Source organism: Archocentrus centrarchus, chromosome 21, assembly GCF_007364275.1.
Source record: "Archocentrus centrarchus isolate MPI-CPG fArcCen1 chromosome 21, fArcCen1, whole genome shotgun sequence".
Lineage (NCBI taxonomy): Eukaryota > Metazoa > Chordata > Actinopteri > Cichliformes > Cichlidae > Archocentrus > Archocentrus centrarchus.
Window position 1 is genome coordinate 26,286,792 of NC_044366.1, and position 25,686 is coordinate 26,312,477.

The 25,686-nt window shown below is 41.1% G+C and overlaps 2 protein-coding genes across 3 annotated transcripts; one reads left to right on the forward strand and one right to left on the reverse strand.

The window, feature by feature from the left end:
- On the reverse strand, positions 1 to 24,547 carry LOC115800789 (CD209 antigen-like protein E). 2 transcript variants are annotated; one of them, XM_030758306.1, is made up of 7 exons: positions 24,425 to 24,547; positions 24,255 to 24,356; positions 23,965 to 24,099; positions 22,354 to 22,496; positions 13,281 to 13,384; positions 207 to 353; positions 1 to 84 (listed from the first exon to the last, which is right to left on the reverse strand). In XM_030758306.1, exons 1-6 carry the CDS (start codon positions 24,495 to 24,497, stop codon positions 338 to 340), a joined length of 573 nt encoding a protein of 190 aa, XP_030614166.1. In that variant the 5' UTR covers positions 24,498 to 24,547; the 3' UTR covers positions 1 to 84; positions 207 to 337. The 2 variants fall into 2 exon arrangements, with proteins under 2 accessions (XP_030614166.1, XP_030614164.1); XM_030758304.1 differs by lacking the exons at positions 1 to 84; positions 207 to 353 and adding an exon at positions 12,398 to 12,840.
- LOC115800785 (uncharacterized) lies at positions 14,629 to 16,746 on the forward strand. The gene is made up of 2 exons (XM_030758300.1): positions 14,629 to 14,855; positions 14,969 to 16,746. Exon 2 carries the CDS (start codon positions 15,604 to 15,606, stop codon positions 16,636 to 16,638), a length of 1,035 nt encoding a protein of 344 aa, XP_030614160.1. The 5' UTR covers positions 14,629 to 14,855; positions 14,969 to 15,603; the 3' UTR covers positions 16,639 to 16,746.
- Positions 24,548 to 25,686: the final 1,139 nt, after the last annotated feature.

Consider the following 25,686-nt stretch of genomic DNA (forward strand, 5'->3'; position numbering starts at 1 on the left):
GTCAAACCATTTCCACTTTCCTTCCTCTTCTCAGTCATTTAACCCAATCCAGGCACATTTCTTGATGTGACTGGAGAGAAATTTCTGGAACATATTTATTTATTTTAAAGACTGAGGAATCTTATTGATATAATGCATTTTGAGGCATAAGATTCTGAATAATGATTTACAACCACAATGACACACATATACTGGTCACACAGTACCTGTTCTTCAAGGCTTTCTGTCACCACCAGATCTGCTCCTTTGTCTCTGCAGTACTTTCTACCTTCATCCCAGGAAGCACGCTTTTCAGAAAGGTAATAACAGCTATGATTGAACATCCCCCCATGCTCCTTCAGGACATATTTTCTCTGCAAAAACAATGAAGAAGAGGGAGCAACAGGTCTGAGACATGACAGGAATTTTGGTATTTCTTGGTAATACGAGTGATGTTTAAATAAGATCAATAAATGCTACAAAAAGATATGTTATTGATGTTACAATGTTTCATCAGTGATATATTTCTCTAAAATTGATTTTAATATGTTGTTCACTGGAGGTTGATGTAATCATTAGCTGATAATCTGGAGTTGGTATTTATTTAAGTATTCTTCAGATGTAGTTGATTTAACATAAAATTGCATAAATCAAAGTCATGTAATGTTATTTAATCAAAACATCAATTTTAACTTTTTGCTTTCTTGACTTTAAATAAAAGGTAAAAATAAATAAAGGCAAAGTAAAAATAATTTTGTTGATAATAAGGTTGATTAAAGCATAAGTAACAACACTGGAGGGTAAAAAACAAAAACAAAACAAACAAAAAAAAAATCCCAGAAACAGGTGTAATCATGTTTTCAAAATGTAACTATAATTTTCACCACCAGGGTGCAGTGTTTACCAACACGTTTTCCTGGTGTTTCCTACCCCTGAGAAAGAAACAACAAATTAAAAGTATGTGGACTGAGACCAGGGCCCTGTTCCAGGAACCAAGTTTAGCTTTGGGTTTGTTAACCCTGAGATGAGGGAAACTCAGGTTTTCTCTTCCAGAAAAGGAGTTAACTTCAACTCTGAGTCAGTTACCATGGTAAAAGACTGTGAACTAAACCTGCTTGCTGGCAGATTTTATCCAACAAACTTATTTTCTCTGACTCCTTCACTTCCTGCCGCCACCAGTCTGACACTCAGATTCATTTTCCTCATTCAGAGCGATCAGAGGAGCAAATTCATTTGTAAGTCCCAATCAGGTGTTAGTGTATTTTTTTTTTGTAAGCAACATGAGTGCTTTTGCAATCATTCACTTATCAATAGACTATAAGGATGGAGACAGTGATTATAATCAGCTCAGAATCAAATCTATAGTCTCCACCTTTCTCTGTCTGTGACTCTGTGCACAGTAACACAGCTGACAGAATGTCAGTCAGTTCCTAAGAAACATTTACTGTAGTTACTGCAGCATCACTGTTAAAATCATACTCATCTGTATAGATGCAGAACACACACATCAAAGCTCAGTTTATTTGCCATGTTGTGAAAGGTCACTGATGGAAAAATATCTGGATATTGGAGACAGTGGGAATTTTTGAGTGAAGATGGGGGTAAAATGATTTTAAGACTTGAAAACTGAACTAATTGTATTTAAAGTGTTTTGAATGTGACTTAAACGCTGTCAACATTTTAAAAAGTTATGATATCTGAAATTCAGAGTATGAATCTCGACATAACCAAACAAATCAGGATCTGAGAGTCAGACCATATAAGACCTAGGTCCAGTTCACGCTCCAGTCACTTCCCAGCTCATCCCATCAGGATCCGTTCATAATCACTTAATTTTTTCCCGACACAATCTGAGTATTTTTTTTTTAAACGTGGCTCATCTTCCTAAAACTGTACTGAAATATTTAAAATCTATAAAGCTGAGACATTTCTTGTAATGTGTTTGCCTTTATTGATAAAACTTTACGTTCATTACAGACTTGAAAAGCTGTCCTGCATGTTTTCAGTTAAATGTGAAACTATGACTGACCTCTGACCTGTCAGACAGCCGTCATCTATCAGTGAATGTGCGATTAGAGCAGATTAGAAACGGTTAAACTAGGAAACATTAAACCAGTTTTCCTGTCACAAAACCAAAACCTCTGTGTTGTTGCGTGTAGCCATTTTCCTTGTTGCCAGGTTTTAAAAACAGGGGATTTGATTCTTGTGAGGGAGTTGCTCTCATGACTCCCTCCCCCCTGGCCCTTCATCCACATGTCCTCTTTCTCTCATGTTGGTCGCACGGCTGACTGGAGGCTATGCTGACACATGCACCATGTTGTGGCACAAACTAGTGTTACAGTGAAGTACAGCCTGGCCCCATTTTAGCCTCGGGTGATATTTCTTCATAGTGTCTGTATCTTCAAATTGTGTCGATAGCTTTCACTAATTTTGGTTAATTATTTTAGACTTTAATTTACAAAACCTAAATGAATAAAAATATTTACAAAATAAATCTCAGTATGTTACTTAAACCCCAATTCCTCCATTTCTCTAGAATGATCTTTTCCTTCTCTAACTCATTTGGAGATCATCTCATCACTTAGTCATTGTCTTTGAGACCAGTGGACACAATTTAACATAAACTGGCTACCTTGTATAACTAAGTGACTGTAGTGTAACACTGAATTTACAGTGCCACATAATTTTCTCTTGCATCAGACTGTGACTTATTACAGTTACTTTATCACTGAATTTCTTAGTAAAAACATCAAAAAACAAAATGAGTATATCTCAGCATCAAATACAAGGACTCTCTCTGCTTGGATGAACTCTGAACCCTTCCCAGCTCTTTGGTTTTTTTCAGTGAGGTTGGCATGCAGCAGGTCTCTCTCCTCAGTCATGGAGGAAAGTTAGTTACTCATAGAAGAGAGATTTGCATTCAGAAGGTCTCTCTCCTCAGAGAGCTTTGTAGCTGAGACATGATCTGAAATAAATCCAGAGGGATATTTCTGAAACACAAAAATTAAAATCATAGCTTAATTGTTTCTTATTAAATCTAAATTAAAATGCTTCAAAATATTGCCATGAAAAATGGTCGTTAATTAGATCAGTTTTGCGATGTTTCTTATTCTGTGTGTGTCTTTTGGGAGGTGGGGGATAAACTCATTTTACTGTGAATGAAGAAACGTTGTTGTTGTCTGTGTAGATTCTCAGTTATCCAGGTCATAGTAGTCTCTGGAGCTTGAAAAAGGCGACTGGACTTCTTTTTGTTTCTTGAAGACGTTTCACCTCTCATCCGAAAGGCTTCTTCAGTTCTCAACCAAATGGTGGAGAGACCCAGGTATTTAAACCCCTGTGGGCGTAGTCCCCTGGAGGTGGTTATGACCCTCTATTGATCATGTGCTTGAACACATGTGCCCAGGTGTGAAGGGGGCGTGGGTCATATTTAATCAGTGGTTTCAGTTGAAACCAATTTAGGACTCCGCTCCATTGTTTCCTGTGGCCTATTGAGGTCACTGGAACAAAGGTGTGAATGGGGGTTGAGACGTCTGGGAAGGGAGCTCAGGACAGCACTGTAAGCGGGGGAAAGTTGGTGACGTAATCCACCTCCTCTGTTCAATGATGGTTGTTCACAGTGGACATAGATGGCTTCTTTCACTCCTCTTTCAAACCATCTGTTTTCCCTGTCCAAAATGTGGACATTGGCATCCTCAAAAGAGTGCCCTTTTTCCTTCAGATGCAGATGTACTGCTGAATCTTGTCCTGTCGAGGTGGCTCTTCTATGTTGTGCCATTCGTTTGTGAAGAGGCTGTTTGGTTTCACCAATGTAGAGGTCCGGGCATTCTTCACTGCACTGAACAGCATACACTACATCGCTGATCTTGTGTTTGGCGGGTTTGTCCTTGGGATGAACCAGTTTTTGTCTTAGGGTGTGACTTGGTTTGAAGGATACTGAGATGTCATGCTTGGAGAAAATTCTTCTGAGTTTCTCTGACAAGCCTGACACATATGGGATGACAATGTTGTTCCTCTTGTCCTTCCTATTCTCTGTAGTTTGTGTTTGGCCTTCATTCCTGTGCATCTTAGCTGATTTGAAGAAGGCCCAGTTGGGGTAACCGCATGTTTTGAGGGCTTTCTTAATGTGTGTGTGTTCCTTATGCTTCCCTTCTGCCTTAGAGGGAACACTTTCCGCACGGTGTTGTAGGGTCCTGATCACCCCAAGTTTGTGTTCCAGAGGGTGGTGGGAGTCAAAGAGGAGATACTGGTCTGTGTGTGTGGGCTTCCGGTAAACTTCAATGTTGAGGCTTCCATCTTCCTCGATAAGCACCGCACAGTCCAGGAAAGGTAACTTGTTATCTCTGGTGTCCTCCCTGGTAAAACGTATGTATTTATCCACTGAGTTAATGTGACGAGTGAAGGCTTCTACTTCTTGGGTTTTGATTTTGACCCAGGTGTCATCTACATATCTGTACCAGTGGCTAGGTGCCTTCCCTTTGAAAGAACCAAGAGCTTTACTTTCCACTTCCTCCATGTAAAGGTTGGCTACAATGGGAGACACTGGGGAGCCCATGGCACATCCATGCTTCTGTCTGTAGAATCCATCATTGTATTTAAAATATGTTGTGGTAAGGCAGAGATCTAAAAGTGCACAAATCTGATCTGGGGTGAAGCTGGTTCTGTTCAGTAAGGAATCGTCTTCCTGTAGTCGTCTTCTGACGGTCTCCACTGCCTCAGTTGTAGGTATGCAAGTGAAAAGTGAAACCACATCAAAGGACACCATGGTTTCATCTGGATCCAGTACAAGATTCTGGACCTTGTTAGTAAAATCTGTAGAGTTTTCAATGTGGTGGGGTGTGATGCCAACAAGCGGTGATAAGATGGTGGCGAGGTGTTTGGAAATGTTGTAGGTGACCGAGTTTATACTGCTGATAATGGGTCGAAGTGGGACTCCTTCTTTGTGGATCTTTGGGAGTCCATAAATGCATGGAGTGGCTTCTCCAGGGTACAGGCGGTAGTAAGTGGGGCGGTCAATGGCTTTTTCCTTTTCAAGTTGTTGCAGGCAGCAAACAACTTTTTTCTTGTAGTTGCTTGTGGGATCACGTCTCAAGACCTCATAAGTATTGTTGTCACTGAGGAGTGTAGTAATTTTGTTGTGGTAATCCGATGAATTCAGCACAACCGTGCACCTCCCCTTGTCGGCTGGCAGTATGGTGATGTTTTGATCCTTGCTTAGGGCTGTGATGGCCTTCTTCTCCTGAATGGTGAGGTTGGATGGAGGAAGTCTTGCACTGGAGAGAGTGGCTGAAACTTTCATCCTGATCTGTTCTGCTACAGGATGAGAAAGTTTGTTATTTCTTATAGCAGTTTCTGTTGCTGTGATGAGGTCTACTATAGGAAGCTGTTGTGGGGCTATGGCAAAGTTGAGTCCTTTGGCTAGCACATTTTCTTCTGGTTTGGTGAGGACCCTGTCTGATAGGTTCTGAACGTTGTCTGAACGTTGTTGTTGTTCTGTTTTAAAATGCTTGTGAGGCTTTTTAAGTTCAAACCTTGTTTAGTTTGTGAAATGTGTGTCAGAGTGGGTTGATGCCACTCAGGATTTTTTTTCTCTGATCATATGTGGGCTGTTGAATGTTAGAGTGATCATTTATGAAGAACCAAACTCACAATAAACACCAAGGATGATGAGTCCAATCAGCAGGCGAAAACTCAGCATTTCCAGAAAGAGAATAACTCCTAAATGGAAACTCCTCTTGGAGCGTCTTGCACAACAGTAATAACAGATGTGAAAATACATTTGATCACTTTTAGAGTCCCAGTATCTTACCTGTGTGACCTGTTGAAGGTATTTGATTGTTATATTTGGAGAATTCAACATTGACATAAATGTCCTTCATTGTTCTTAAGGATGCAGGTTACTACAGCACAGGGCACGCAAACTCTGACAGCATCACTGTGTCAGTTTCTTCTTTGTTGAGGAAGTCCCACATTTCAGTTTTAGGTTTTGAGGAAGTCACACATTAAACACATTAATATATTTGCACATTAATTTAAAAGCACGTAAAGGAGAAGAGACAAGAAATGTGACAGCAGTCGTTGACACCAATGGTACTTTCACAGTTTACATAACCTGAGCTGCAGAGCTGAGTTCTGAGAAATAATCTGTGTCCTTTCGAGCCATGGAGGATATTTATGTCATTGCTGAATATGTCAAACCTGACAACTCAATACCTTCAACAAATTGCACAGGTAATAAAGAAGTGACAGGAAAGGGAACAGATGTATTTTAATAACTGTCAGCGATCAGGATCGCTGCACAGGATCCTGTGCAGCGCTGTCACTTGGTGTTGGCTCTCACTGCGGTATTGTTTCACTTCCTGTTCCTGTTTCGGAGCACAGTGTTTTGCTGTCTGTTAGCTGTTATATCTGTATAACTCGATTTATCTGGATAATAACATATTTTAGTGTAATCTTCACCTACTTTAAATAGCTTTGCTGAATCACCTGTATTCACATTACTCACTTTATTTGAAATTCGCTAGCTTAGCTCAGCTAGTAGCTTAGCCCTTAGCCGACTCACTACCAGCATGGCTTCTTCTCCTGTCTCTCCTGCACTTTCCTGCTCTGGGTGTCACATGTTTAGTTACTCCTCGGCCTCCTTTAGCAGTAACGGTACTTGTAATAAATGTAGTCTGTTTGTAGCTCTGGAGGCCAGGCTTTCTGAACTGGAGACTCGGCTCCGCACCCTGGAAAATCCTACATCTAGCCAGGCCCCTGTAGCGGGTGCGGATCATGGTAGCTTAGCCGCCGTTAGCTCCCCCCCAGCAGATCCCGAGCAGCAGGGAAAACAGGCCAGCTGGGTGACGGTGAGGAGGAAGCGTAGTCCTAAGCAGAAGCCCCGGGTACACCACCAACCTGTTCACGTCTTTAACCGTTTTTCTCCACTCGGCGACACACCCGCCGAGGAACAAACTCTGGTTATTGGTGACTGTTTTGAGAAACGTGAAGCTAGAGACACCGGCGACCATAGTCAAATGTCTTCCAGGGGCCAGAGCAGGCGACATTCATGGAAATTTGAAACTGCTGGCTAAGGCTAATCGTAGATTTGGTGAGATCGTTATTCACGTCGGCAGTAATGACACCCGGTCACGCCAATCGGAGGTCACTAAAATTAATATTGACTCGGTGTGTAACTTTGCAAAAACGATGTCGGACTCTGTAGTTTTCTCTGGGCCCCTCCCCAATCAGACCAGGAGCGACATGTTTAGCCGCATGTTCTCCTTGAATCGCTGGCTGTCTGAGTGGTGTCCAAAAAATGACGTGGGCTTCATAGATAACTGGCAAAGTTTCTGGGGAAAACCTGGTCTTGTTAGGAGAGACGGCATCCATCCCACTTTGGATGGAGCAGCTCTCATTTCTAGAAATCTGGCCAAATTTATTAACCCTCCTAAAAACTGACTACCCAGGGTTGAGACCAGGAAGCAGAGTTGCAGTCTTACACGCCTCTCTGCAGCTTCTCTCCTCCTGCCATCCCCCCAAAACCCCATCCCCATAGAGTCTGTGCCTGCTCCCAGACCACCAAAAACCAAAGCTAAAATCAGCAAAAAACTATTTAAGCATAAAAATTCAAAAACAATAAATAATACAGCTTCATCAACTGCACCAAAGAATAAAACAATTAAATGTGGATTGTTAAACATTAGGTCTCTCTCTTCCAAGTCCCTATTAGTAAATGATTTAATAATTGATCAACGTATTGATTTATTCTGCCTTACAGAAACCTGGTTACAGCAGGATGAATATGTTAGTTTAAATGAATCAACACCCCCGAGTCACAGTAACTGTCAGAATGCTCGAAGCACAGGTCGAGGAGGAGGATTAGCTGCAATCTTCAATTCCAGCTTATTAATTAATCAAAGACCCAGACAAAGTTTTCATTCTTTTGAAAGCCTGACTCTTAATCTTGTCCATCCTAATTGGGAAAATCAAAAAGCTGTTTTATTTGTTATTATCTATCGTCCACCTGGTCCCTACTCAGAGTTTCTGTCTGATTTCTCAGACTTTTTATCTGATTTAGTGCTCAGTTCAGATAAAATAATTATAGTGGGTGATTTTAACATCCATGTAGATGCTGAGAATGACAGCCTCAACACTGCATTTAATCTATTGTTAGATTCAATTGGCTTCTCTCAAAATGTAAAGGAGCCCACCCACCACTTTAATCATACTCTGGATCTTGTCCTGACATATGGCATAGAAACTGAAGACTTAACAGTATTCCCTGAAAGCCCCCTCCTGTCTGATCATTTCTTAGTAACATTTACATTTACTTTAATGGATTACACAGCAGTGGGGAATAAGTTTTATTACAGTAGAAGTCTTTCTGAAAGTGCTGTAACTAAGTTTAAGGATCTAATTCCTTCATTGTTATGCTCTTCAGTGCCATGTGCCAACACAGTGCAGAGCAGCTACCTAAACTCTGCTCCCAGTGAGGTCGATTATCTCGTCAATAGTTTTACATCCTCACTGCGTATAACTTTGGATACTGTGGCTCCTCTGAAAAGGAAAGCTTCAAATCAGAAGTGCCTGACTCCGTGGTATAATTCACAAACGCACAGCTTAAAGCAGATAACCCGAAAGCTGGAGAGGGAATGGCGTCTCACTAAATTAGAAGATGCTCATTTAGCCTGGAAAAAGAGTTTGTTGCTCTATAAAAAAGCCCTCCGTAAAGCTAGGACATCTTACTATTCATCATTAATTGAAGAAAATAAGAACAACCCCAGGTTTCTTTTCAGCACTGTAGCCAGGCTGACAAAGAGTCAGAGCTCTGTAGAGCCGAGTATTCCTTTCACGTTAACTAGTAGTGACTTCATGGATTTCTTTACAAATAAAATTTTAGACATTAGAGAAAAAATTATTCATAACCATCTCAAAGATTATTCTTCATGTTCGGCTGCTTTCAGCACTGCTGGTATTTGTTTAGACTCTTTTGCTCCAGTTGATCTTTCAGAGTTAACTTCAATAGTTACTTCCTCCAAACCAGCAACATGTTTGTTAGATCCCATTCCTACTAGACTGTTCAAAGAAGTCTTTCCAATTATTGATGCTTCAATCTTAAAAATGATCAATCAGTCTTTATTAGTTGGCTATGTACCACAGACCTTCAAGGTGGCTGTAATTAAACCTCTACTTAAAAAGCCATCACTTGACCCAGCTGTCTTAGCTAATTATAGGCCAATCTCCAACCTTCCTTTTCTCTCAAAGATTCTTGAAAGAGTAGTTGTAAAACAGCTAACTGATCATCTGCAGAGGAACGGTTTATTTGAAGAGTTTCAGTCAGGTTTCAGAATTCATCACAGTACAGAAACAGCATTAGTGAAGGTTACAAATGATCTTCTTAGAGCCTCTGACAGTGGACTCATCTCTGTTCTTGTCCTGTTGGACCTCAGTCCAGCTTTTGATACTGTTGACCATAACATTTTATTACAGAGATTAGAGCTTGCTATAGGTATTAAAGGTACTGCACTGCAGTGGTTTGAATCATATTTATCTCATAGAATCCAATTTGTTCATGTAAATGGGGAGTCTTCTTCACACACTAAGGTTAATTATGGAGTTCCACAGGGTTCTGTGCTAGGACCAATTTTATTTACATTATACATGCTTCCCTTAGGCAGTATTATTAGAAAGCACTGCATCAATTTTCATTGTTATGCAGATGATACTCAGCTTTACCTATCAATGAAGCCAGATGACACACATCAATTAATTAAACTGCAGGAATGTCTTAAAGACATTAAGGCCTGGATGACCTCTAATTTTTTGCTTCTAAATTCAGATAAAACTGAAATTCTTGTTCTCGGCCCCACAAATCTTAGAAACATGGTGTCTAACCAGATACTTACTCTGGATGGCATTACTTTGGCCTCCAGTAACACTGTGAGAAATCTTGGAGTCATTTTTGACCAGGATATGTCCTTCAATGCACATATTAAACAAATATGTAGGACCGCTTTTTTGCATTTGCGCAATATTTCTAAAATTAGAAACATCCTTTCCAAGGTCTTGAATAATCAGGCACCATCTTATCTCAAAGACCTCATAGTACCATATCACCCCAACAGAGCACTTCGCTCTCAGACTGCTGGCTTACTTGTGGTTCCTAGGATACTTAAGAGTAGAATGGGAGGCAGAGCCTTCAGCTTTCAGGCGCCTCTTCTGTGGAACCAGCTTCCAGCTTGGATTCGGGAGACAGACACCCTCTCTGTTTTTAAGATTAGGCTTAAAACTTTCCTTTATGATAAAGCTTATAGTTAGGGCTGGATCAGGTGACCCTGAACCATCCCTTAGTTATGCTGCTATAGGCCTAGTCTGCTGGGGGGTTCACATAATGCACTGTTTCTCATTCACCTTATTTACTTTGTTTATAATCCACTCTGCATTTAATCATTAATTGATATTAATCTCTGGCTCTCTTCCACAGCATGTCTTTCTCTCCCCTCAGCCCAACCGGTCGCGGCAGATGACTGCCCCTCCCTGAGCCTGGTTCTGCTGGAGGTTTCTTCCTGTTAAAAGGGAGTTTTTCCTTTCCACTGTCGCCAAGTGCTTGCTCATAGGGGGTCGTTTTTGACTGTTGGGTTTTCTCTGTATTATTGTAGGGTCTTTACCCACAATACAAAGCGCCTTGAGGCGACAGTTTGTTGTGATTTGGCGCTATATAAATAAAATTGAATTGAATTGAATTGAATTGATCACATGGAAATCACTTAAAAATGCTCAACTTCATTGTCTTCCCTTCCTGTCACATTACAGCCCAGTGGTTAAATTTCCAATCTATTCACTACTGACACCGATCTGAGTTGAGGTTTGTTATACTGGTACTCTTTGCAGATGTCCTTTGCTCCCACATCCACAGTGACTTTTTTAATGCCGGGCCTCTTCGCAAGAATTACTATAGCTTTTCCCTCTACATCTCAGACAGCGGCTCCCAGAAAACAGCAGGTTATGGCTGAGCTCATTTTAACATTTCTAATTATTGAGTCACCAATATTAAGAGTTGTCACCTGCTAAGCATGAAGCCTTGTGCACTCTGAGCTGATTGGCCTATAGATGGGTTAACTGTGAGTTATGGACTGACAGTGGGCAATTGTTGGTGTTCCATCCTCCCTAGCACCTCTAACCTGTTAGATGGGGCAATGGATCTCAATGGGGCAGGAAGTGCAGGAGGATTTTCTTCTTCATCTCTTCTCCTCCTGGGTGACAATCCAAGATTCGGAAGGAGCCAGCGTGGAACAGGTCTGCACTTTGGACTTGACTCCAGGCCTGGGCCACAGGGTCCTCATTGTGACTGGAAGAGACCGTGGCTGGCTCTGTACATGTGTTTGCTGAGGGTATGATCCACGGAAGCATGGTGCTGTCTGGATTGCACGAGGCCTCAGCAGCCAAGGAGTCCAGAAGGAGTTCATGCTCCATGATTTGGTAAAAGTTGGAAATTTGACTTTCCAGTTGGCTTATTTTCTGGCTGAGTTGAACACATCCAGAGCAGCCAGACAGAGAAGTGAGTGGCGGCATTGGTGGGAGCTGATGGTGGTCTCTGAGGTGAAATCATCTATATTTAGGGTGTATAGCCAAAGGTGGAATCCACAAAATAGAATTTGAATTTGCGGATTTGCAAAGGTAACACATCTAACATTTTCTTCTTTTTTTCTTTTTTAAAAAAATGTGTGCTCATTTTGAATTTGAGATGTTTAAAAATTTGGGGAAAGATTCAACACTCTGTCAAAGACCATGTTGGCAATAATGTGAAGAATAACACTTTTTAATGGTGCTGATCTTTCTCTTAGGAAGCAATAAAATTAGAAACAAACAATTCTGGTGGGGAAATCATCACATGGGAAGTTAAACATGACCGCATAAAGGAAAAAAAAAAAAAAGGATAAAAGAAGTATCCAGATACAGCTGTTGTGTACAGTTGTAGATGTAGAATGCTCATGTGGAAGTGATTTTATTATTTTTTTTTTTGTGTTTTCATTTATTGGCTGGTTTTATTAGTTGATTTTGATTATTTTATATATTTAAGATATAGAAGTTCATTACCCTAATTATAAATACCAGACATGTGTACTAAATGCAAAGAGGCTAAAGGAGCCCTGTTTCACTGTGCTTAGCAGTGCAAAAACTGCATTTTAGGATCCAGAGCTAGCTTCTAATTGGTTTGTATTCAACACAAAACAACATGAAAAATAAAAATGAACAATGATTAATCACCCTCAGACTTTTAAATACCCAAAAGATGCCAAGTAGAATTTTTTTTTTTGTCAAAAAAACAAAACAAAAAAAACAAAACTTCTAGACAGAATGTGACACACTGAATAAAGTAAATGATGTCAAATAAACTTACATTCATAGTATTTTAAAACATTTTTATTAATTCATTTGGGTTCTTGGTATAATTCATCCATTAAATGATGAGCCACTAACTCTATAGCTCTTTGGAGAAATCTGTCTTGGTGCGCTCATCTGTTTTCCAGCAGCAGACAAACGTGTATTTTTCAGGAAATGACCTGGTTGGAATAGTCCCCAGATGAAAACTAATATTGCTTGGCATCTCAGGGATATGTGTGCTTTTATTTATTTATTTTATTAAATTTGCTAAAAAATTTCTACAATAATATCATAACTGAAACTAACTACAACTAAAACTACTAACATTGATGTAAAGATCTTCAAGAAACTGTACAGTGGTTTTATGGTATTTTTTCGCAGATCCATTTAAGAGATGTTGAACATGGAAGATCATTCCAAGACCTTTTCTCATCATTTCTGACATGACCACAGTGTTCTCCCCCACCAGCATTATCAGGTTGACGGTCTCCCCAGTACCTAGCAGGTCAGTGACAACATTATTATTATTATTATTATTATTAAGGAGAAATTAATGGTATGTGGGGCTTTCATCACCAGTAGTTTTGATAAACTTTGAGGAGCTTTTATGAATACTGTACATTAGATCAACAAATTTCAGATATTGATGAAGATGGCAACCAATAAATCTTTTTCACCAGACATTGTGGTTGTTAAACATGTCTATACAAAGTATACAGTTGACCAAACACACCACACACTGCAAGAATATCATGACTGATATTATTACTTCTTATTCTCCCATGTGGCCAAATTAAGTCATTAATATACATCTTTGCATCTGGCTCAACCCACTGACAGGTAACCAGTGTGATTATTTCTGTATGCGTCTATACGTTTAACAAACATCTTTTGTAAATGTAATAAAAGTAATAAACTGAACCAAAGTGAAGACTTACGTCAGAATCAGTGGAGTTCCATCCACCCATTTCCACTGTCCTTCCTGTTCGTTGTCATTCAAACCAATCCAAGTGTGTTCATTGGTGATTGTCTTGAGGAAGTTCTGTTTAAATGAAAAAAAAAGTCTGTGGTGTTTATTTATTTATATCTAAACATCCATCCATCCTGTTCAGGGTCGCGGGGGGCTGAAGCCTATCCCAGCTGTCATAGGGTGAGAGTCAGCGTACACCCTGTACAGTTGTACTGTCGCAGGGCTAACAGAGAGAGACGGACTTATATCTAAATATCTCTTTTAAAAATTCAAAACCAGCACTAAGTGGTAATAGGACTGGTTCTTATATAGCACTCATCTACATGAGCACTCAAAGCGCTTTATACAACATCCTCATTCAGATAAGCACCTTTTCTCTACATCTAAGCTCTTTCTGTCTGTCTAACATTCACACTCTCATAAACGCATCAGGAGCAACTCAGGGTTCAGTATCTTGTCCAAGGACACTTTGGCATGCAGATTGGAGCAACCAGGGATCAAACAACCAACCCTCTGATTACCAGATGACCTGTTCTACGTCCTGAGTGCTGAAGATGTTTCCCAACAGCTAAAAACAATCTAGTTAACCTGGAATATGTTGTAACTCTCGATCTTTTATTTCATCAATCACATTTTTTCAATAGTGAATAAGTCATTGCCACTAAAATCAGTTAATACTGTCTAAACAAAAGTGGTCAGTGTTTTTTGTCGGTGGACTCTTAGAAATGTGTACTTCTAAGAATGTGCAGGGCATTTCATGAATCCCCCTGCACATTTTCACTGACACTAAATAACTGCTGCACCATACTTATTTTTCTGAGGATTATTGTTTTATGTATTGGTGGTATGTGTGCTTGTAAAGTTCAGACTCAGATGAATTTCAAGAGCAGAGGGATTTAAATTCTGTCAATAGATGAAGGAAAATGTTTTTCCTGCAATAGACAAATTTAGAAAAAGACACAACACAGTAAGAACAGAAACATGTAGATTATCAGAACTGAAACAACACATGCTGTGGAAACAAAACAGTGCAATAGTGTACTAAGGTAACAAAAGAGTACTTCAAATCACTGGACATCCTCTCACTCCTGCCCCTTGGCTACTACCAACTCCCATGAAAGAACCTGTGTATGCTGCATCTCCTGCATTTGTCAGCATCTTTCTGTTATTATTGTCCTTGATACACTACCACACTTCCTTATTATTATTCTTCCAAATAACTGATTATATCTCTCGGCTGGCCTGGGTCCCCCTGTAACAGTATTTACATTTAAGTTTTCGTTGAGCTGTATATTTGAACTAGCTCTTTTGCACCACCTAGTGGTGGACTATAGAAAGTACAATTGTTTGTAGCTTGTGTTTCCACCCGAGCCCACTGTACCGATGCACATGCTATGCGGGCTGCGGCGGCTGGTTAGCTCCACACAGAGAGAAAGAAACGCGGAAAGTTGATAAGTGAAGAAAGAAGGGAGAAAGAAGGTGGAGAAGAAAAAACTAAGATCGTTAAGGATTGTTTAGCCCCTCCTGGATGTCAGTTCACGAGGTTTGTGTACTTATATGTTTTATTATCTGTGATTAATATCTTCGTTGACTGACACAAAGTACAAGAATGAGTGATATGGTATTTTTTTTGTTGTTTTCTTCTGTCGTGAGCAGTTCTCACGGGTTGTGAAGACAAGAATAAACCCTGTTTTATGATTCTACGTCGTGCGCTCGTTAATCCGTGAGGGTGCTACAGTGAGAACTCTTCTGCTCCGCGCGGGTAGATGAAAGGACGGTGCCGACAACAAGTAGCAGAGGCGCCACGGTCAGTCACGGCTATGCACAACAAGGACACAGCCATCGCAGGAAGGTTCAGGTGCCCCCAAAATAAATGTCGCCCCAGTTAAAGGACTTACTTGAGTTACTTACAAAAAATTGACTGTTAAAGGAATTAAAACCAGCTTCTCAGTATTGAGGAGCAAAGCAAAGGACTTGAATATTTTCTCATTGTTACATTTCTACCGCTTGAGTGACTGATATTTATATAGTATTAATTTGATGTTGTGATAAGTAATCTGTGCAATGTGCATTCACTGTGTTTAAGTAAGTGCCAGAAGATACAATATTAATGGCTTGGTAAAGACGTGATTTAAAGAGTTGCAATAATTACTGTGTTTTAAGATCACAACAGTCAGTTCAAATAAGACCAATATTCATTTACTCCTCCTTACCAAATCAAATTCAGGCTGCTGCAGTCAATCCTGCACTTAAGGTTAATTTAAGAGTAAATAATAAAATAAACTCCAACAATGGCAGAGTTCGAGGCTAATCCAGAAGTTAATGAAGATGGTGACGTGGAACAACTTCCTGCAGATGAAGAATTACAAGCAGCAAAAGGCACAGCTGATGATGTCTCTACTACCTCACAAAGGGCACAAAGGAGCCAAAGAGTCCGTACGCTGACGGAAAAGGGCCAAGAACTGCACGATGAGCACAAAAGGAAGGCTGCATATCGTTTCAGTGTGCGCTATGAGAAGTGGAAAGCTGTTGTTAAGGATGCCAAAGGAGCCATAGATGGTCAATGCTCAAAGGGTCTGCTACAGGAACATGTCTCCAAGGTTTCAAGTGCTTCTAAAGATGTGAATGCTGCCTATGTAGAGTTGAGACACATTGAATCTCCAGATAATGATACAAGACGGAGAATGGACGCGTGTGAAGCCATAACAAAGACAATTATCGGAGCACTAGAGAGGTGCCCAAGTAGAGCTGAAGTTCAAGGAGATGAATGCTTGAGGGAGACTGAGTCTATATCTAAGTTAGTAGCCTCAGACAGGATAAGTGTAAGGTCAGACAACACTAAGCTCTCCTCAAGAGTTTCCACTAGACACTCCAGCAGGCTCTCGGATAAAAGACAAGATGCAGCTGCTGAAGTTGCAGCAAATGAAGCTGCGCTGCAAGTTCTGCTTGAACAAGAAACTCATATGAAGGAAATTGAAAGACAAGAAACAGAAATAGCACAAAGACAGAGAGCTCTAGAAGCTAAGCGCAGAGAAGTGGAGCGACTTGAGACAGTAAAAAGGCTAAATGCAGCAAGGGCTCGACAACAGGTGTATGAACAAGGTGAATGCTCAGATGAAGAAATATACAGCCTACTTCATCACAGCTCTGACAAGAAACATGAAGTCAAGTCTGGAAACAATGACTCACATTTCAACCGGTGTCCTTCCCCACAAAATGTGACACTCCAACAAGAAGTGAATACAACAGACCTGGTCAAGGCATTTGCCAGAATCTCTCAGTGTAAGTCGTCTTCCAGCACCAGAGCCAACAATATTCAGCGGTGATCCTATTAGATATAATGATTGGAAGATTTCCTTTCAGACTCTAATCGGCAGAAAAAATATACCAGTTGAAGAGAAGACTTATTACCTGAGAAAGTGTGTAAGTGGACCTGCAAGGAAGGCAATAGAAGGATACTTTCCGCTTGGCACAGAGTCAGCATATTATGCAGCATGGACAGTTCTCGAAGAGAGGTATGGCAATCCCTTCCTTGTAGCCAAGGCCTATAGAGATAAACTTGATGCATGGCCCAAGATAAGCTCTAAGAGCAGTATGGAACTTCAAGCGTTTGCTGACTTCCTTTGCTGCTGCAAGACTGCCATGTCACAAATGAAGGGCCTTGAAGTGCTCAATGACTGCAATGAAAACCAAAGGATGCTTGCAAAACTCCCAGATTGGCTCATTTCACGGTGGAACAGAAAGGTTATGGAAGTGCAAGAGGAGAGCCACACCTTTCCAACCTTCAGCCAATTTGTGGATTTCATCTCACGAGAAGCCAAAATTGCCTGTAATCCCATAACATCTCTTTTCACTCTGAAATCAAGTGAAATTGAAGGAGCAAAAACACCAAAGAACAGAAGCCATGGAGCGAAGGTACTGGCAACTAACTCAAATGAAAGATCTGTCAGTACTAGTTGTATGTACTGTGAGAAGTCAGGTCACAGCCTGCTTAAGTGTAGGAAGTTCATGAGTGAAAGCATTGATGAGAGGTTAAACTTTGCTCGAGACAAGCAGTTATGTTTTGGCTGCCTGAAGTCTGGTCACCATTCTAAGGATTGTGAGAGCAGAGCAACATGTGATACATGTGATAAAAAACATCCAACATGTCTTCATGACAATCGTACCAGAAAAGAAAGAACAATGAGAAATCAAACCAACAGTGACAGCACAAGACAAAGAAACCCAGACGCTTCACAAGACAACAGTTTCACACCAACAACAAGTGAAGCAACATCTAACAGAGTCGCACAGAATGTTGATGACACTCACACCTCCTCCATTGTTCCAGTATGGGTGTCAGCTGAAGGTGAGCCAGAGCGCGAAGTTCTCGTGTACGCGCTTCTTGATACGCAGAGCGACACGACCTTTATTCTTGAAGAAACGGCACGAGCTCTGCATATAAAAGGCGAATCAGCTCAGCTAAGGCTTACCACCATGTCTTCAAGAAACACAGTTGTGTCCTGTTTCAAGCTCTCAGGTCTACAAGTAAGAGGGTTTTACTCAAATAAGACAATTTCCCTACCTGTAACGTATGCAAGAGACTTCATACCTGCAAATCGAGATCACATTCCAACCCCTCAAACAGCCAAGGCATGGCCTCATCTTGAATGCATTGCAGATGAGCTTGCTCCAATACAAAGCTGTGATATTGGCCTGCTGATTGGCTACAACTGCCCCCAAGCACTTGTTCCTCGTGAAGTTGTGTCAGGAAATGAAACCCAGCCATTCGCACAAAGGACTGATCTGGGGTGGAGTATTGTGGGTTATGGCAATCCATGTCTCGATTATGGAGATGGCTTTGGAGTGAGTCATCAAGTCGTTGTGAAGCAAGTGGTGCCTGATGTTCAACCCTATTCAAACATCACCAACAAGGTCCACTATGTTTACAGAACTCAGATAAGGGAAACGGTCTCTTCTACAGAGGTCCTAAAAATGTTGGAATCTGACTTTGTTGAGAAGGCTTCAGAAAATGTAAAGGTCTCTCAAGAAGATCTCAGATTTCTAACAAAGATAAAGAAGGGCATTAGGCACAAGGAGGATGGTCATTTTGAGATGCCACTCCCATTCAAGAGCGAAAGGCCTAACCTGCCAGATAACAAGGCATGTGCTATTCATCGTCTCAAATGTTTAGAAAGGAGGCTGAAGAGGAACAAGCAGTACTACATGGATTACAAGAATTTCATGGATGAGATAATAGCCCATGGGGATGCTGAAAAGGTTCCAGACCAAGACACTGACAAAAGACCAGTTTGGTACATCCCACACCATGGGGTGTATCATCCACAAAAACCTGGAAGGATTCGCGTCGTCTTTGATGCCTCTGCTAAGTTCCAAGGCACTTCACTAAATGACCATCTTCTGACTGGTCCAGAACTAACAAACACCCTGCTCGGAGTCTTGTGTCGCTTCCGTAAAGGCCCAGTGGCCTTCATGTGTGATAGTGAACGCATGTTCCACCAGTTTCACGTGCGTGCTTGCGACCAAGATTACCTACGGTTCTTGTGGTGGGAGAACGGCGACCTTGAAACTCCATTCACAGTCTACCGAATGAAGGTACACCTATTCGGTGCAGCATCGTCTCCAGGTTGCGCCAACTATGGTCTCAAGCACCTTGCAGCTGAAGGAGAAGGAAGTTTTAATGAAGAAACCATCAAGTTCATCAAAACCAACTTCTATGTTGATGATGGACTAGCAAGTGTCGACACTGAAGATCAAGCAATACAGCTTGTCAACGAAGCACGCAAATTGTGCAGCACGGGCAACCTTCGGCTGCACAAGTTTGTCTCAAACAGCACCCGAGTTTTAGCTTCGCTTCCAAAGGAAGAATGTGCTGCGGTTGCCAAGGACCTTGATATAGCATTTGAGGCAGTGCATATGGAAAGAGCACTTGGCGTACAATGGTGCGTGGAATCAGATCAATTCCAGTTCCGAGTGGTTGTCAAGGAAAATCCACTCACCCGAAGAGGAGTATTATCTACAGTTGCCTCTGTGTTCGATCCATTTGGGTTCGTGTCACCTTTCATTTTGCTAGGAAAACAAATTTTGCAACAAATGTGCCGAGACAAGCTCAGTTGGGATGAAGCCTTACCTGATAGCCTTCGTCCCCAGTGGGAGTCCTGGCTGCGTGAACTGGGAAACCTTGCAGAGGTAAAGATTCGCAGATGCTACATCCCTCCGAACTTCAAGCCACAACACTATGAGCTTCATCATTTTTCTGATGCGAGTGCATCTGGATATGGCATGTGCACTTACCTGAGGGCAGTAAGCCCATCTGGCGAAGTTCACTGCTCCTTGGTGATGGGAAGATCGAGAGTTCCACCATCCAAAGTCACAACTATTCCACGGCTTGAGTTGTCGGCTGCCGTTGTTGCCGTTCGCATCAGTGACATGCTGAAAAGGGAATTGGAAGTGGAAATCTCAGAAGAAAGGTACTGGACTGACTCCAAGGTGGTACTCGGATACATCAGTAATGAAGCCAGAAGGTTTCATGTATTTGTTGCAAACCGTGTGGAACGCATCAAACAAAGTACAGAGTCAACACAATGGTGGTATGTAACCTCCGAAGATAATCCAGCAGATCACGCCTCAAGAGGCCTTACAGCAAAACAACTTGTAGCCTCAAACTGGTTCAAAGGTCCAGATCTTCTCTGGCAGAAGGTCATAACCAGTGGTGAAATCAAGGTGGGAGAGTTATCGAACAGTGACCCAGAGGTCAAGAAGGTTCAAGTCCACAAGATACAAGCAGAAGAACAAAGGTCACTGTTGGATCGGCTACACAAGTTTTCAGACTGGTTGAGAATGATTAAGGCTGTTGCCAGACTCAAGCGCTATGTCAAGGAAGTGAAGGATCACAAGAGGTCATGTGACATTGTCACCCTGCAAGAGAGAAAGGAAGCAGAGGTAACAATAATAAGGATGGTTCAAGAAGCGGCGTTCGCCCAGGAAATAAAAACCTTACAACATCATGAAGTGATGCAGACCAATGACAGGGTCAACAAGCTACACAAGTTATGTCCATTTCATGACAACCATGGCATTCTAGGCGGACGCTTGATGCATGCTGCCTTGCATCCTGATGTCAAGCATCCTGTGATCCTGCCAAGAAACAGTCACGTGACTGCGTTACTCGTCAAACATTATCACGTGAAGACTTACCATCAAGGACGAGGAATCACTATGAATGAGCTTCGAGCTAACGGATTTTGGATACTTGGATGCAGTAAGATTGTTTCATCCTGTATCTATAAATGTGTAAAATGCAGGAGGTTCAGAAGACCCACAGAGCAGCAGAAGATGGCAGACCTCCCGGAGGACCGGATGGAAACTGCACCACCATTCATCTACTGTGGGATGGACTGCTTCGGTCCCTTTTTTGTCAAGGAAGGCCGCAAGGAGTTAAAGCGCTATGGATTGCTAATCACCTGCATGTGCTCCAGAGCAGTACATCTCGAGATGCTTGATGATCTGTCTACAGATTCCCTCATCAACTCTTTACGTGCATTCATAGCCATCAGAGGTACAGTTCGACAAATAAGGTGTGATCAAGGCACGAACTTTGTAGGCACCAGAAATGAGTTTGTTGAAGCATTTAAAGAAATGGATCAAGCAAAACTGGGAAAACTGGACTGCGAGTTTCTCATGAACATCCCAGCGTCAAGCCACATGGGTGGCGTCTGGGAGAGACAAATCCACACCATAAGGAGTGTACTCACATCAATCCTGGAACAATCAGGCAAACAACTCGACAGCTCCTCTCTAAGGACGTTCCTGTATGAAGTCATGGCAGTTATCAATAGCAGACCATTGACTACTAACCAACTGTGTGATCCATCAAACCCAGAACCTTTAACACCAAACCACATACTAACCATGAAGTCCACGATCATCTCCCCACCTCCAGGAAGGTTCGTGAAGGAAGATCTTTATCTCCGTAAGAGGTGGCGTCGTGTTCAACTCCTCACCAACACTTTCTGGACAAGGTGGAAAAGAGAGTATTTGTTGAATCTCCAGAGTAGACAGAAGTGGACCAAAGAGCGTAGAAATGCTAAGGTCGATGATGTTGTCCTCGTGAAGGATGAGATAACTCCACGCAACCAGTGGAAGTTGGCAAGGATCATTGAAGTTTACCCTGGTAAGGACGGAAGAGTGAGGAAGGTGAAATTGTTGATAAGTGATCCAACTCTGGACAAAGAAGGAAAGCGTACCTCCAAACCTGTTCATCTGGAGAGACCAATTCAGAAGACAGTCGTTCTGATAGAAGCAGAAGAAGATTCTCAGCCTCACTCTGCCTAAAATATAGTTCATAATCCTTAATTCATAAGCAGTTCATTATTTCATTGTTAATAGTTTGTTCCTTTAAAATCACAAGTGATTGGTGGGAGTGTAACAGTATTTACATTTAAGTTTTCGTTGAGCTGTATATTTGAACTAGCTCTTTTGCACCACCTAGTGGTGGACTATAGAAAGTACAATTGTTTGTAGCTTGTGTTTCCACCCGAGCCCACTGTACCGATGCACATGCTATGCGGGCTGCGGCGGCTGGTTAGCTCCACACAGAGAGAAAGAAACGCGGAAAGTTGATAAGTGAAGAAAGAAGGGAGAAAGAAGGTGGAGAAGAAAAAACTAAGATCGTTAAGGATTGTTTAGCCCCTCCTGGATGTCAGTTCACGAGGTTTGTGTACTTATATGTTTTATTATCTGTGATTAATATCTTCGTTGACTGACACAAAGTACAAGAATGAGTGATATGGTATTTTTTTTGTTGTTTTCTTCTGTCGTGAGCAGTTCTCACGGGTTGTGAAGACAAGAATAAACCCTGTTTTATGATTCTACGTCGTGCGCTCGTTAATCCGTGAGGGTGCTACACCCCCCATAATGAGCTGGTGGAGGTGGCTGAGCTGGGCTTATCTGCTTAGGCTGCTGCCCCCCCACAGCCCTAACCCGGATAAGTGAAAGAAAATGGATGGATGGATAGATGAACACGTACATACACACTGTACCTGTTCTTCAAAGCTGTCTATCACCACCAGATCTGCTTCTCTGTCTCTGCAGTCCTTTCTGGCTGCATCCCAGGAATCAGACCTTTCAGACAGGAGATAGCAGCTACAGCTGAACTTCCTCCATCCTGCAGGACATGTTTTTTCTGGAAGAAATTACGAGCAAGTAATATTTCAGCAAGTTAATGAATGATCTTTTAAAAACTTTATACCAATGCTTATTGGATCTCTGTTTAATTAAGTCCATATATGTATGTGCCATCCTGCAGGGTCCTCTGTAGGGTCCAGGTATCACCTCATGTTGTGAGTAGTGACACTGACCCCAGCCAAATGCAAAACTATTGAAAACAAAAAAAAAAAAAAACAGAGGAGGGAAAAATGTCAGTGGCCTCCTGGAAAACCATTCCTTTTGGGGGATTGTCTCATTGTTGCCCCTCTAGTGCACCTGTTAATAATTCACACCAGTGTTCCTTCATTTTGTGACCAGTGTATTAGTCAAATATAACTGACCACATGATCAAATCTCAACTACATGAATATATAAGGTGATCATCTGTCCAATCTAATTTCCATTTTTCAGCCTCTAGCATCTGTTTTTCAGCCTCTAGCATCTGTTTACATTAGTGGCAAAACATCAACATTCACGGTGATGCTCAGAGGCAGCAGGCAGCCTTTTGACTTTCCTATGAAACACCAGTTTCATAGGAAGTCCTCCTCCTCTGTTTTTTTCTTAAATTCATTAATTCATTTATTTATTTTATCTTGGAGGCTCTACTAAGCTAACATGCTTTGTAAATAGCTTTTGCCTTTATTGGGATTTATGCTTAAAGGGAAATTGTTTTTAAAAAAAAATCAGGAAGTTCTGTGAACACACCCTGGAGTTTAAAAGTTGCACACTCTACAAAAAGTGATGCAAGTGCCATCACTTTTTTTTTGCTGACAAGGGTTCTTTATGTTGACCTGAAAATGACATTAATCATTTATGACTAAAGACTGCTCTTGAAATGATTATACAAACTGTATTCATCTAATAGTTACTGTTTATTTGAGCTCTTTACTGATGTTCAAAGAAATGTATCTTTTTGAGTACACATGGAAGTGGAGCCACACTTTTCATTTAAAAACCTCTGTGTTCAGGAACCGAATCTGTTTGATTTTAATATCATGGGTTCAACAGAACACTTGACTGGTATAATTAAATAGATAATTAATATTTTTGTAAAAATCAGTCATATTTTTAATTTTGTATATAAAAGAAGAGGTATATAAAAGAAGAGCTTCCTCCTCTGAAGTCAATACAAAAGTAACTTTCACTTTTCACCTTCCCAGCAAGGGGAAACTCATTTGTGAGAAAAAAAGGTCTTTCTACACAGAAATCTATGACCTATGACCTATTAACCCTTCAGGCCCCAGAAACATTTTCCCGAATAGATGATTGTCTGAATTGTTTATTTCAAGTCTCACTGAACATGAGGGTTTCACATTAGAGTCAAAAAGAAGTATAAAGCAGAATAGAATTCTATTTTCAGTGAAAAGATGAAAGGATCTGATGTTTACAGTGCTGGGAAACTAAAACCTCTAAGTAAAATGTAAAGGGCACATGGAAGGACTCACTCAGTTTGGTCAAATTCTGAAGCCTTTCCAGCTCCCTGGTATTTTCAGTGAGGTTAGCATGAAGAAGGTCTCTCTCCTCAGTCGTGGCGGCAAGTTTGTTACTCATCTCAGAGAGATTTGCAAATGTGTCACGATCTGAAATGAATCAATGTTTCTGAGACTTTATGTATTCATGCTTATTTTGTCTTGTAAAATTAAAAATTGGAGTAATCTGAAATTTTTGGCAAGAAGGTAGCAAAACGTGTTTGAATCAAACCAAAACTGTTATGTGTGTGTGGAACCAGACTCACAAAAGACACCAAGAGTGATGAGCCCAATGAACATGAGAGTGCTCAGCAGGCCCAGAGAGAGAATAACACCTGAATGGAAATTCCTCTTAGAGCTTCTTGTATCTGAAAAAAGAGCATTCAGCCATTGCAGACATTAAAATACACCAGTTCCCTTTTGTGTTACTTCTTACCTGTGCAGTTTGTTGAAGGCATTTTCTCATCAGGTTTGACATAATCAACATTGATATAAATTTCCTCCATCATTTGTTAGAACCTGATTGTTTCTGAGATGGTCGGCTCTGCAGCACCGGACACACTGTGAATGCATCACTAGTTTCAATTTCTCCTTTTTTTTTAATCTCAGAGGAAGTCACATGTTTCAGATGTTAACTTTTTTATTGCAGTGATCTACCACTAAAACTGGATTATCTGCTGTGTAGTGATGGCCAAATGGATACCAAATTAAATTAAGTTACTTTTTTTTTTAAAAATAAGTAAAAAATCTGAAACTCAATCAAAAAAGCTGTTGGCTGCTGAGAAAGACCTCTCATTATTTTTCAAATACTCTCTATACAGACAGACTATAGATAACATTTCTGAGGTGAATGACTTGAAATCCCTCTAAACAGGTGAGGATGAAATTTAATGAATCTATATTTAATTTGAAATGGAACAATCATAAACCCCCATTTCCAAGCTATATTATTAAAAGCTTCCAGCAACAGTCCCATCTTGTCTGGGCCTGAACTCATGCATGGCATGTCCTCCAGGCGAAGGAAGAGAGGGACAATCTTGTTTTATCAAGGCACAGTTCAAAAGCCAGCATTTGTGATTGTATGGGGGTGCACTACTGCACATGACATGGGTAACTTGCACATCTGTGGAGGCACCATTAATGTTAAATTATATTTTGGGGTTTTATAGAAAGATTTCTGAAATTGGCTTTTTAATGAGAGAACCACAAGAACATGCGACTCAAAATGACCTCTAAACAAGAGCGAGTTATGTTCATGGTCCCTCCCGTGCACTCTCTCTCTCTCTCTCTCTTTGTCTTTTTCTGGTATCTTTGACAGGCTGTGGTTATTTGAAAGCACGGCCTCCAAGTGTAACAATGGGCTCATTTGCACCTATTTCTCATCACCTGCTTTGAATGTTATCAGTTCATTAAATGCACGTTATCAACAGTTATCACACCCATAGTTAAGGGCCAGGAGGGGCCGTCTCCACCTTCTAGCCGGTCAAAAAGGTTGTTATCATCGTTCTAATCGAGGATCACTGTTCCGGTATGATGTGGACTTGTGTGGGTGTCTGGAGTGGATCTGGATTCATCGTAGTCCCTCCCAGCAGCCAGCTACCGCTCTAATTCAGCCAATTCGAATGTTATCAGTCCTTCAATGCACTTTATTAACAGTTATCAGTCCCATAAGTGTAGTTCAGACTGGTCCTCCTGCAC

Bases quoted from the DNA above. Each gene is read 5' to 3' on its own strand.
- LOC115800789 (XM_030758304.1), bottom strand. From the start codon at position 24,497: ATGATGGAGGAAATTTATATCAATGTTGATTATGTCAAACCTGATGAG. The intron at 22,497-23,964 runs GTGAGTCCTTCC...AATTTCTTCCAG, and splicing joins TCAGAATTTGACCAAACTGA to AAAAAACATGTCCTGCAGGA. The intron at 12,841-13,280 runs GTAAGTCTTCAC...CTGACCTGCTAG, and splicing joins GGAACTCCACTGATTCTGAC to GTACTGGGGAGACCGTCAAC.
- LOC115800785 (XM_030758300.1), top strand. From the start codon at position 15,604: ATGGCAGAGTTCGAGGCTAATCCAGAAGTTAATGAAGATGGTGACGTG.